We start from the raw sequence: 13,517 nt of genomic DNA, 5'->3' as shown, positions 1-13,517 counted from the left end.
TCAATCGTACGCCATGTGCACGCCTGCACGTAGTGTTTTGTGGAACAGCCACACTCAAAGGGCCAAAGAGCTGCATGTGGCTCGCGAGCTGCGGTTTGCCGAGCCCTGTTCCAGATAAAGGGCCACTAAAGCTAACAGGGGAGAGAAAGAGCCACTGGGACGCTGGTGGAAATGGGCCAAGAACAGGCTGTGTAAAGTGACATCCCAAGCTGAAGCTACACTTGGCCAATATTTCATAGAGACCAGAAGATTAACACTGTGATGTGCTGAACAAATTAATTTACGGACAAATAAATGAGTTTAAATGCCAGGTAAATAGAATACTTTAACAATCCAAACACCAGCCTCTTGGGTGAGCCCTTGTCCGGTCAGTCAGGTTGGATCATAATTCTGTAAAAATCTCTCTAGTCAGCATTAAATCTGACATTTAATTTTACTTTCAAATAAAGTTCTTTCTAACCAAGGGCGAATAGTTTTCAATTCCCAAAAAAGAAAAGAGACTCTAATTAACAATGACTATGTCACTAAATTGTTTCATGAATACTGAAGGTATTAGGACCAGTTTAATTAAAGTACAATTACTTTAATATCTAATCTTATGATTTTTATTTCCTTCCTCCCCAAACTTCTCCTCATTTAACTGAGAGCCCTGGATTATGAAGCATTTGTGAGTAATTTAATCATCATATAAAATAAAGTTTGGAGTTTAGTTACCTATTAAACATAATACCTATGTTTACTGCCTGTACTAGAAGCCAAAAAGAAAACGAATGGAGCGGACTGTGTCTGTGACCCAAGTTCTTACGTCGCTTTGCCAGCACAGAAGTGATCCCAAACAAGTCTCCCTGTGCTTCTGTGTCAGCTCTCCCGCTGACACGCCTGGCCCCTCACAATCACGCCGCTTCAGGACACAGTACTTTAAAGCAGACCCGGTGAGGTGACCGTGCCCCTCAGTGAGAACAGCCAGCCCGTTTCACAGGTGCAGAGGCCGAGAAAACGCGCCTGAGGTCCCTTCAGCGAGGAGGGCGGGTTCCCGCCGGGCTCCGAAAGCCACGAGCAGGCCTGCACGGCACCGTCAGCCGCGGCGGCGGCAGCGGAGAGGCGTCTGGCGGCGGCGGGAGGCTCCCACTCCGGCAGCCTATAGTTACAAGGACGCGACCATCGCCCAGTGCAGGGGAGTGGGTGCTGCACCTCCACTGCCTGGCAACCAGCAGCGGTGCCATGAGGCTGCCACCCCCCGTCCAGCAGGCAACTGCACTGACACAGTGACAAAATTAATCCGTCCGGGAGCTGAAGGGCTTAAAATTTTCATAAACTCAAATGATTTTTAAATAAAACAAATGTATTCTTTCCCTCAAAATGACACTTTTCTGTCCTCGGCGATGCTACATGCCATGCTTCCAGGTGGGAAACGCTCAGTGTCACTACTGTCGCACCTTTTACAGCGGAGTAAGAAGTGCAAAGGGACCCAGCAGGGCCAGGACGGGCACCTCTGCATTATCATTCCCGTCCACGTTGGTGCTCTGGAGAAATACCAGTCCTCCCACAGGGGGAGGGCAGAGGAATTCGATTACTAAATGACTGAATGATTTTTTCTCGAAGGTGTTGGGGAAATCAAATTAACACATAACAACAGTGAGTGAGATATGACTCCATTTTCCGTAATAAACACCAAGATCAAAACGCGACCCTGGGTGCGTTTCCGTGCAAGGCTCCCAGCAGGAGTTTTCCTCTCTGTGGGGACGGGACTTCCTCCGCCCGAAGGCCGGCCAAATATGCGCTGTGCCACTAACACTAAGCAGCACTTCCTTAATCACTCATTTCCAACAATTTATGGATGATCAGTGGCAAAAACGAGCAAAAATAATGAAAGAACGCAATGAAAGCTCCCCGGATTGCACTGGACTTCCTACTCGTGTCTGTGGCCCTTGAAGACAGAGGCCTGATACAAATTAGCCGCGGGAAAGCCGTCTGGCCATAAAATACAGTACAGGGTCACTTTTATGTAAGTTTGCCAAAAGGGACATAAACCAGGACAATCTCAAACTGTGACACAGGATAGAGACATATTAAAGCGCTCGGCCTCGTGCGCAGCTGTCATGGCGCTTGCTTTATAGACTTCCCGCACCAGCACCCAGCCCTCGCTCCACCTGGTCAGTCTAATTAATTAGGAAGGAAGTTACCCCAAATTCTGTACTTTTTGCTTTTATTATCAAGCACTCCGTTTGAAGTTACAGGAGTTAACCTCTTAATCCCGCAGACCGCGCGCTCTGCTCTGGACACTGGGGGATGTCTGCCAGGGCTGGTAATTGGTCAGGATGTTGCTGTCACTCATGTTAAATTTTATGCTATGACTTCAAATAAAAGGTGGGCAGTAAGGTGAGGCACACTGTAAAGTTACTCCCAGAAATATCTTTGGTTTTGAATCAATCCATCACTGATGAGGTTTTTTTCACTTTCATTAAGTTGTTGAATTTGTTCCTCCTAACATTTTAATCCCAAGTAAGATGTTAAAATACAATATGAAAGGAGCACATTCCTAGCTCCCACCCAAACCCGTCAGCGTTCCTTATATGAAGGGAAACACCGCAGGGCAGGGCCCAGGCGGTCCAGAGGCCTCCCGAGGCGAGGCGGGCAGAGAGACCCGCACGGCTTCCAGCGAGGCGACAGGAAAATGCACGGCGGCCGCAAGACCCTCCCACTCAGTGCCCATCTGAGTGACAGATAAAACTGCAGAGAAAGTCTCCCACAAACAAACAAACACCAACAGAGGAGACCTTTTCATCAGAAACATTCAGATGTCTGCATGGACTCAGGTTCAAACACACATGAACATATAATATGTGTGTGAGACAGGGAAATCCTCTAAATGTGATAACCATTTCACATCTTATGTGATAAACATAAGTTAGAGCTCCAAGATAAAAGTCGCCTTCCCACTAGAACAGCTGCTCTGTCAGAGCCATTGACACGCGCAGACCCCGTGCTGATGAGGGGCGGGGACGGCTAGGACGGGCCCACAGACAGGAACCCACAAGGGAAGGAGAGAAAGGCTCTTTAGGGACCCGGTCAGCCCCCCAGGCCAGAAATGTCCTGTCTGAATTAACATGGTGGTTTAATTAAAAACTACGTAGAGAATTCTGCTTAATTTGACTTTCAATTCCAACTCTGCATCCGCCTGTGGCGAGTGGCCAATTTCCGCATCTCGGCACTGTGCACGGGGCTGCTTTACAATCGTGCCCAGGGGAACCGATGGGGAGGGCCACAGCCGGCAGGGACGCCGCAGACCGAGACACAGTAAAACGCACCAGGAGGGTGGCCGAGAAATATAAAGCGACTGTAACTCAGCCATATTACAAGTTTGTCATTACTCAAGTTACTGTGCCGGTCTACCAATTAGAGGTGTTTTCTAAGCTCTCTTCAATGTCGCTGGGACCTGATGTGTCAAACGTCACCGGTGAGCAAAGAGCTTCAAAGGCATCGACAGAAATGCATGCACTGGCCAGCCGCCGGAGCATGTCAGTGACTCGAGGAGACCACAGCCAGTGACTGCACCCCCACAGCACTGGGCCCAGAACGCCGAGGCCGCACCCCCACAGGGCTGGGCCCAGAACAACACAGCCAGTGGCTGCACCCCCACAGTGCTGGGCCCAGAACAACACAGCCAGTGGCTGCACCCCCACAGCGCCGGGCCCAGAACAGCTCAGCTCACCAGGCGGCGGCCTTCCCGGAAAGGCAGACTGAGGCTGTGCACACACACACTCACCTGGGCAGCGCTAATAAGCTTACAACTTCCCTGTAACTGACTATGAACCGAGATAATATGAATGTTAAAATAATGGGTCATGATCGCCTTCCCCAGAAAGCTTCCCAAACACTAGTGCAGCCTGGCACCTGGTCTGGGATCAAAATGGAACCTTAAAACTCCGAGTGCGGGGACAGTGAGGAGCCGGCTCTCTCAGCGGCTCCGGATGACTCCCGGCACCACTGGCCCTTCCCGGGACACGCGCTCGTCAGCGCAGGAGCTCTGGAGGACGCGAGGACGGCTGGCGGCCAGGGGCTGGTCCCGGGGTGCAGCCTTCGCTGTACATGCGGCCTCCTCCCATGGGGCCTGTAAACAGGGCCACTCCCCTCAGGGAACCTCAGCCTGGGCACCTCACCCCTGCACCCGGCCTTCCCAGCGCACAGGCTCCGCAGCCTCCATTCACTGGCACCTCCTCCCTCAGAGGCCCCCAGGACCCGCTCTCTGGTTTGTTCCTACAGCCTCCCTCATTCCACACTGTCTAGTCCATCAACAGCAGCATCTTGAGTGCTGCCTCCTCGCCGTCCTTTAAAACTCCTGGCTGTTTGGGCATTAGTTGGGCAGCTGGGTCAACGTTACCCACACGCACTCATTCACCCCTTGCAATCCCAAGAGAAGCTGGGGAGCCAGAGGGACTTGACGACAGTAACAGAGTGAATGTTCTTTCCCTCGTGTAGAGAGAAACTGGAAGCACATAACTTAGAGGAGAGACTGTTGTACGGGGCGGGGGCGCTGGGAAGAGATCCACCAAAGAACTCTTGTGCGTATATTCAAAACCCGAGACACAGATAACTGTACGGTGAAGGCATGGGGGCGCAGATAGGGTTAGTGGGGGAATGGGGACATCTGTAATACTTTCAACAATATAAATTTTTAAAAAGAAAGAGGCACAACGGAGGGGGGAGGTGCTTCCCTCTCCCCACATCCCTCCTCCACACTGACATACAAACAACACACTTTGGGGCTCAGTGGTTTTCCTTTGACTAAGAGAATAGTGACATGTCATGGTTTTTGTGTCTGGGTTTGTTTTTTTAATTCTTGAGATAGTAACTAATTCAGCTCCAATAAATCAAGCCAAGTCCCTTTCTACAATAGTTGGTTAGCTCACAAGGGGGAAATAATTGGGAGGCAATTATTCGCAGTTTTTCAAAATTATTTAATAACTAGACTTTTATAAAAAGCATAAAAGTAGGTACACCTATGAGACCGAATGTGAAACTCTTTAACACTGAGCGTCCCAGGCAGACAGGAAGGAGAGCTCTGCACGTGTACGCAAACACCGACAGCGACAACAGGGACATGTGCCCAGACGCTATGTGATGGGCCAGGGGTGAGACATCTTCATATGCCGGTGCCTCCACCACATGCATTTCACCTTCCCTTAGTGACTTAGATAAAACAGTAGTGCAAAAATCCTTCACAGAAATCCCATGCCCACTCCCTGCCGTCTCCCCATAAACCACAACCACGCGGCGGCGGACTCGGCTGCTCACCAGCCTCCGCACCAGCCATTCCCGCTCAGGCCTGGGGTGCCCTAGGCCAACACCGCCTCCTCCTGCTCCGCGCGGGCCCAGCTCCAGAGCAGGCGGCCTCTGTGCCTCCCGCAGGGAACCAGGACCTGCTCCTCTGCGCCTCCGGTAGTTACTCACCTCCTGACTCCCCGGGGCACCCTTCCAGGCAGGAGCCCATCTCTCCTCTGTCCCTGGCAAGCTCCTACATTAGCAGCACAATTACTACCTAGTACACGCTTAGTAAAACTGTCAGGTGAATGAATATCCATCAAAGGCTCCCAAATTCTACGGAACTGGTTTTTCAACTATCTCCCACAACTTCATTTCTTGTCCGTGCTCATTCTTCCAACCCTCCTGAACGCAATAGTTTACAAGCCCTTCTAGAATACCGGGGGTGGGCCAGGAGCACGCTTTACCCAGTCCTTGCACACACAGCACCTGCCCCGAGGTGACCCCCACCGACCTCCCCCATTCATCCAGCCTCTCCCCCCCATCCCGCCGGCCTCTCCCCGCATCCCGCCGGCCTCTCCCCCCCATCCCGTTGGCCTCCCCCACCCATCCCGCTGGCCCTGGCCGGCTCCCACCTGTTGGCCCTTACTGTGCTACCATACTGCTGGCTGCGAACAACACAAACACTTCAGAAGCTCAGCAGCAACCGCTGGGCTTGGTATGAGTTCAGCAACTGCACGTATGTGCTTCGTGGACAATTTAATAACATTTACTATCGCTGGGCCTCAGATGTCACCTTACAAAAGAAAGGCTTGAACGAAATCCCTTTCAGCAACAACACTTCTTATAATTTCTTCAAGAAATTATAACAAAGAGCTTTTTAAACTATGTAATTTTTCACATTATATAGATAACTTAGGTAAATTTAAATGCATCATAATAAAAAAACAACTCCAATAAGTAAAAGCCAGTGATGCCCAGCTGGTGTGGCTCAGTGGCTAAGCGCTGGCTTAAGAACCAGTTCTAGAAACCAGAGAGGTGGGCCCACCGACACCCCCACCTCACCCTCAGGGGCTCTCCCGGGCCCTCTGGTGTGCAGGCCCAAAACGTGCTGAACTTGACGTGTACAAGAGTAGCCAAATGCCAGCAAAACATTCTCATTCCTAAGAACCCACAGAGAGTGGCATGACACAAAAAGTACATGGCTTACAACTTGCCAAGCCAAGTTCATTTGTGTGACGTTGCAGTGCTGCTCAGCAAGGACACAGCACGCCTCCCCCGCATGTTGCATGAAGAGACTAGCAATGAGAAGGCATACTGTGTCGGTAAATAAACTGTAACACTGAAGCTCATTTTGTCAAGTTTAAAAGTCACCCAAAAAGTACTAGCTACTTAAATCTTTGCATTATATTCAAAAAATGTATAGCAAAGAGCTCTATAAGTTAAGAGACTACAAGTAAAAAATATTCCTCTCACTTTTAAAATGCCATATCCAAGGACCGCTGCAGTCCTTACCACTGAGAAAGTCTAACTGAGGTGCTCTTGCGAAGTCTCCATTGGGCCCACTCCCACCTCCCACTCCCAGCAGCAGCACAGCCCCTTGGGAAGCTGACTGTCTGATGGAGCATGTCTAATGCTCTAACAGGCTACACCCTGAACACCCTGGATGTGAAATAATGTACACCAAGATACACCCTAAGCTCCTAGAGCTTGCTCCATGCTTTAAACAAAGGAGAGGAGAGAGCCTGCGAGCAGCAGCTGCGCGGACGTCCCCTCCACATAGCTCATCCACCCGGCAGCACGCTCCCAGGAGCCTGGAAGGTCAAAGACGCTCTGCTCCCTGCGGACTCAGTCCGTTCATAAGCAGTGTGACTAAGAGACTGTTAATAGTAATAGTAACAAGATATTGTTATTATTAAACTTTTACATCCCCATCAAATGGCTGTTTAAGCCAACTTCTTATAGTTCAACATGAATGGTATTTATTTCTCCATGTAACTAATTTAATTCCAAAACACAGATCACTCACCTTTTTCAGGCCAGCAAAACCTTCTGATTCCAGGAAGAAAAAGGCAAAGGGCATCAAGACAAACAAACAAAGGTTGGAGAAGAGAGAAGCGAGGTTCCACAGACCTAGAAAGCAATCCAGAAGACAGCCAGGTCAGGTCCGGGCACGCTCGGCAGAGAAATGGCCATGCCACACTGTGGCATTAGAGTACTGTGCTTTCTAAAGGAAAATAAACATAAGCTTGAAGAGTGGCCTAACAAATGACCTAACCTTAGAATCAGAAAGTAATTACCTATTTAAATTTTGTGCAACTTTGTAACATGTACCTACTGGTAAAAGCCAAGATAGGAATTAATGTTTCCTCACACCCTGAAATACAGTCACTACAATATGACATGTGTAGAGACCCACAGACATGGTCATGCTGGCTTCTTTAGACATATTGGCACCTGAATATTTACATTAGAGCCACTAGCATTTATGGAGTACTTAATAAATTCCAGGTACTCTACTAAACATTTTACACGCATAATCTCATTTAATTTAAGCCTCATAAAAACCCTAAAAGTAATAATTAGCATTGATTGAGCCTTTATGTGCCAAGCACTATTCTAAGTGGTGAGATATGATGAGAACTCATTCACTTGTCCCAGCAGCCGCCCGACAGCGGTGGAGGAGGCACCAGACGGGCCGCGGAGCACAGCCAGCTGCGGCAGCGCCACCCTGGGATTTTTAAGAAGCACCACACCGCAGGTGTTTTAGTGACCAACTCCAAGTGGGAAAGAGAGGGGAAGAGAAGCTCACACAGCCTTTTCCCTTTCTCACATATACCACACTCTTTTAGAAAACCACTGTAAAAAGCAACTAAAAATAAATTTGGAAAAAGAGAACTTTAGGTGTGTCCTTGAGACAGAACTTGGCCCAACATTTCCTATTTTTTAAAGGTAAAAAACTGAGCCCCAGCTGGTCTGGCTTAGTGGATAGAACGTCGGCCTACAGACTGAGGGTTCCGGGTTTGATTCCAGTCAAGGGCACATGCCCGGGTTGCAGGCTTGATCCAAGAGTAAGAGACATTAAGGAGGCAGTTGATCAATGATTCTCTCTCGTCACTGATGTTTCTCTCTCTCTCCCTCTCCCTTCTCCTCTGAAATAAATCTATAATAATAAAAGAGTAATATGCTACTTAAACTGGACGTCCTTCTGGATATCCTCCCGGAAGACCTTTCAGGCCAGGCCTGGGCTGCAAGAGCTGAGGCAAGCCGCCACAGCTGTAAGGGCCAAGCCCTTTGCATGAACTTTGTGCATCGGGTCTTCAGTAATAAAAAAGAAAATTAAATAAGGTAAAAAACTGACTTTCAAAATGATGGCTATAATCTTTATAAAATTTGCAAAATCCAGAGTCAAAGATAAAAATTACGCTACGATTAGAAGTCAGGGCTTTGGAAGCGGGCACCTGCTTTCTTTCCACCCGGATTTCCGAGGCGCGGACGCCGGGCTCCGGGGACACGGCCACTAGTGAGCAGAATAAACCTCTGCGGTTGCAGCTCTCAATCCAGGCGCCAGACCCGGCACGTGAGTTCTCAGGGGACCAAGGTGGTGGTAACAAATTAACATCCTGAGTCTTGCCGCCCTCACCCCCTCGGAACAGCATGGAGGCCAACAAAGAGAGCCCATGTGCCCCGTGGGGTCTAGAGTGAGGCTGGCGGCCGCTGATCTAGAGACTGGTCTTCAATAGGTAAGGGGACAGAATTTAAAAATTCAACTTACAGTTTCTTATTCAAAAATGTAGGCAAATTTAATGAAATTAACAACTTAGCTTAGCAGGAACTAAAATGTTGCACAAATTTTGGGGGGAAACATCTTACATCTTTCATTGGAAAAACTTTAATTTGAACTTTTTAAAATAAAAATTGGCTGAAACCGGTTTGGCTCAGCGGCAGAGCGTCGGTCTGTGGACTGAAAGGTCCCAGGTTTGATTCTGGTCCAGGGCATGTACATTGGTTGCGGGGATATCCCCGGTGGGGCGGGTAGAGAGGGCGGCTGGTCGATGTTTCTCTCTCATCAATGTTTCTAGCTTTCTCTCTCTCTCCCTTCCTCTCTGTAAAAAAATCAATAAAATATATTTTAAATAAATAAATAAATAAAGAAATAAAGAAATAAATAAAAATTGTTCTAAAGTACTTTTCTACTTTCCAAACTTTCAACACCATCACCCTTTTCTTCATTCAAAGGGGTTATCATCACAGTCAATTGTTTTGATGCATTAATAACTGGAAGGGCTCAAAGGACGGTGGCTCAATGCCCCACCTGGAGTGTCAGACACCTGGGTTCCAGCCTCACCAGCATGTCCATGTGCCAGACCCAATGAGCCACAGGTTTTTACCTATAAAACAAGGCGAGGATCCTGCCTAAGGTGGTGTTGAGAACTAAGTGAAATAATGCACGTAGGACAATCAGCACACCTGTCACACACAAAAGCACTTCGTGACTTGCTGCTTTTAGTAACAGCCACATCCCCAGAGGTGCTAACAGGCGGGATGACTTCCCTACTCTCTCCTGCCAGGTGTATCGGCTCTTGCTTTTTGTCACCAGCAATTTGCACATGTCCAACAACCATCTCCCCTCCCCCAAGAGATGCTGGGGATATGCACCATCTATACACACGTGCCTAAGAATCAATGGGCCTCAATCAGAGCTGTGCTCTCCAGGTCAAGTTCACAAACTTCAGTGCATGGTCTTTGTTCCCTACTTTGCTCAACAGCACTTGACCTCCCTTCATAGGGTTTCCAAGTAAGTTACTACCAGATCTGAAGTCCAATGATATTGAGCATTAGACGGTTCACATAGCACATTGTATTCTTTGGGCTGGAGAACCGTGACTGCTTTATGTTGCTTTGGGTAGGTCTGGTGGAAAACAGAGAAACGGTGGTTTTAAATCATTTGTGCAGAAGAGATAAAAGTCAGTGTATTCTATGTCTTGGTAAGTCCCTAGCATCTCAGGCATGTTCCAGATGCTTTGGGCATCGCACCAAAATCTTCCTCTAGTTTACAGATGGCCTTCAAGCTCAGAACACGCCTTTGCCCACAGCTAGAAACGGCAGCCACTCTTCCCAAGGTGCTTTCCCATGTTAGCAGCATCAGCACCCATTTTATTTTTTTTATAAATCTTTATTGTTCATATTATTACAAAAGTTCCTCATTTTTTCCCCCTCCACTAGGTTCCCACCCCACCCTCTGCCCTTTCCCCACCCCCCATTGTCCTCATCCATAGGTGCACAGTTTATGTTCAGTCTCTTCCCACACCCCCCACTCCTCTTTTCCCTGAGAATCATGAGTCCACTCCCCTTCCATACCTCTGATTCTATTATATTCAACAGTTAATATTGTTCATCGGGTTTTTTTTAATTCCCTTGGTTTTTAGATTCACTTGTTGATAGTTATGTATTTGTTGATCATAATTTTTATCTTTATCTTCTTCCTCTTCCTAAATAACCCCCTTCAGCAATTCATATAATTCTGGTTTGGCGGTGATGAACTCCTTTAGCTTTTTCTTGTCTGTGAAGCTCTTTATCTGGCCTTCAATTCTGAGTGATAGCTTTGCTGGGTAGAGTATTTTTGGCTGTAGGTTCTTGCTATTCATCACCTTGAATATTTCTTGCCATTCCCGTCTGGCCTGCATGGTTTCTGTTGAGAAATCAGCTGACAATTGTATGGGTGCTCCTTTATAGGTAACTACCTGCTTTTCTCTTGCTGCTTTTAATATTCTCTCTTTGTCTTTTGCTCTTGGAATTTTCATTATGATGTGTCTTGGTGTGGTCCTCTTTGGGTTCCTTTTGTTTGGGGTTCTATGCGCTTCCTGGACTTGTAAGTCTATTTCTTTCACCAGGTGGGGGAAGTTTTCTTCCAATATGTTTTCAGTATCTTGCTCTCTCTCTTCTTCTGGGACCCCCATAATTCTGATGTTGGTTTGCTTGAAGTTGTCCCAGAGGTTTCTTACACTATCTTCAACTTTCTGGATTCTCTTGTCTTCTTGCTTCTGCAGAGGAGTGTCCTCTGGCTCTTTGTGTTCCAAATCTTTGACTTGATTCTTGTGATCTTCCATTATGTTTTTAGGACTCTGTATAATATTTTTTATTTCAGACAATGTATTCTTTATTTCTAGTTGATCCCTCTTCATATCCTCATAGGTCTCGTTTATTTTATCTGCCTTTTCTAGGAAATTCTTGAAAAACCTTATAACCGTGGTTTTGAACTCTATATCCAGTCACTTTTTGTCCTCCATTTCTTTCGTTTGTGATCTGTTTCCTTGTCTCAGCATTTTCACAGCTTCCCTGAGTTGGTAGGGTGGCTTTGTGTGTTAAGGTGTCCTATATGGTTCAGTGGGTCAGCCTCCCAGTTACCTGAGGTAGACACTGTTGGAGCACTCCTTTGTGGACTGTGTGTACAGCCTTTTGTAGTTAAGTCTTAATTGTCGTTGGTATCACTGGGAGGAACTGACTTCCAGGCCAATTGGCTATGAGTATCAGCTGTGTCTATGCCAGGAAACAGCCTTATTCAAAAGCCTCTGTGCTCAGCTTGGATGGGATGGAGTTTCAGGATGGAGCCTATAGCCTTGGCTTCCTGTCAACCTCACCCTATGAGGTTCCTGAGTCTCAGTGTTCCTCTGTGTCCTTTGGTACTCGCTGCTTTGGTACTCACTGCAAGCACCTCTGAGAGAAAGGTGCCCTCGAGTTTCACCCGCTACCAGACAGCCTAGTCTCTCCCCCAATGAGCCCGGAACTAGGGTTCAGTGCAATTGATAGTAGGGTTGGAAGTGGGGTTCAGTGCAGTCCAGAGCTTTTGTCTCCTTCCCACTAGGGCAATCCAGCAGCCTTATAGCCCAGATCTCTCTGTATGAGCTTGGGTCCCCAAGGTCTGGTCTAGAACTTGGGTTCAGTGCAGTCGGAACTGAGGCTCAGCAAAGTTTGGAGCTTTTGTCTCCTTCCCGCTAGGGCAATCCAGTGGCACAGTCAACAGTCCCTCCTCTGCGCACTACGTGCATGACTCAGGGATTCTGCCTTTCGCCACTCCCCTGAGTTTCCGCCTTACAGCCTAGATCTCTCTGTATGAGCCTGGGTTCCCAGGGTCTGGCCTAGAACTGGGGTTCAGTGCTGTCAGATCTGGGGTTCGGCACAGTCCGGAGCTTTTATCTCCTTCCTGCTAGGGAATGCCAACCAGGCACTTGGCCGACCCTCCTCTCCGGCTCCGTCCTCTCCCCACACATGCACCATGTCTCTGTACGTACAGCTCCTCTGGTTTTCCTTCTGATTTTCTCTTTCCTTCTAGTTGTAGAATTTCCAGTCAGTCAACTTTGCTGTAGTTCTGGATGATGTCCACTTTGTATTTTAGTTGTATTTTTTGAAATTGTTGTGTGAGGCTGCAGTTAGGCGTTTACCTATGCCGCCATCTTGGTTTCTCCCCAGCACCCATTTTCACATCCTCATCTTCTTCACAGATGCCTGCACTCTACAGCACAGCTCCCGAGAGCCAGGAACCGAAGTGGGGCGGCACCGTGTCCCCACAGCACTGGCTCCGAGGCCAAGAATCCATCCTGAGTGGCAGAACAAGCATGATGTTTGAGCACCAAATGTTAACCAGTGTGCCATGTCAGCATGGCCAAGGGTGAGCCTGAGGAGGGGCGGTGACGGATTTAAGAAGACAAAGAGAATACAGCTGGGGCTCAGCGGATCTCCCATGCCTGGATAAGGACACAGAAAAATCCAGCCTGCAAGCCGAGGCTGTATTTTATAGTCAAAGCAAAATAAGAAGTGGTCAACATGGTTACAATATTCTCATGAGTTTCACCTTGTTTTGGCAGCACTGTTGTACCTCCCACAGCCCTTTAGGAAGGAATGAGGGTGGCTACAGGTCAGGTTTAATTATGCTAGGAAAGCTCTGCCCTTCAAGCTGGGATTTGTTTGTGGCCCTGCCACAAGTCAATCCAAGGCTTGACCCTATAGCCGCTCCCTACATCTCCCCCTTCTTTTGTTTTTAAGCTACTATAAAGGTAAAAGTTAAACATCAAGAATAAAGCTCTGGCTATTAAAACAATAACAAAACAATGCCAATGCAACATAGCAATGAAAGAAATCAAAACTACAGACAAGTTAACATTTTCAGCTACAAAATGAAAGTTTCTTTTGTGCTGCTGTATATTTACTAGTAGTTCTTGGACTTGGCTGCGCAAGACTTTGCACAAGACTGACAG

At 47.8% G+C, this 13,517-nt stretch overlaps 1 protein-coding gene across 15 annotated transcripts in view; it reads right to left on the bottom strand.

Moving 5' to 3' along the window:
* LMBR1 (limb development membrane protein 1) overlaps positions 1-13,517 on the bottom strand; it is a 137,385-nt gene that overhangs the window by 76,336 nt on the left and 47,532 nt on the right. For 11 of the 15 annotated variants that reach the window (XR_004987040.2, XM_045579811.1, XM_036432724.2 and 8 more), the window contains one exon: positions 7,292-7,395. The exons of 3 other annotated variants lie outside the window; for them this stretch is intronic. Coding sequence is in view for 11 of the 12 variants with exons in the window: in XM_045579811.1 (XP_045435767.1) it covers positions 7,292-7,395 (104 nt within the window). In the remaining variant the exon portion in view is untranslated. Of the gene's footprint in view, positions 1-7,291; positions 7,396-9,577; positions 9,673-13,517 lie in introns of those variants that run through there. One more of the 15 variants, XM_045579814.1, reaches the window with a different exon arrangement.

Source organism: Pipistrellus kuhlii, unplaced genomic scaffold, assembly GCF_014108245.1.
Source record: "Pipistrellus kuhlii isolate mPipKuh1 unplaced genomic scaffold, mPipKuh1.p scaffold_m20_p_116, whole genome shotgun sequence".
Lineage (NCBI taxonomy): Eukaryota > Metazoa > Chordata > Mammalia > Chiroptera > Vespertilionidae > Pipistrellus > Pipistrellus kuhlii.
The sequence above is the reverse complement of the archived record's forward strand: the minus strand, read 5'-3'. Positions and strand labels throughout refer to the sequence as shown.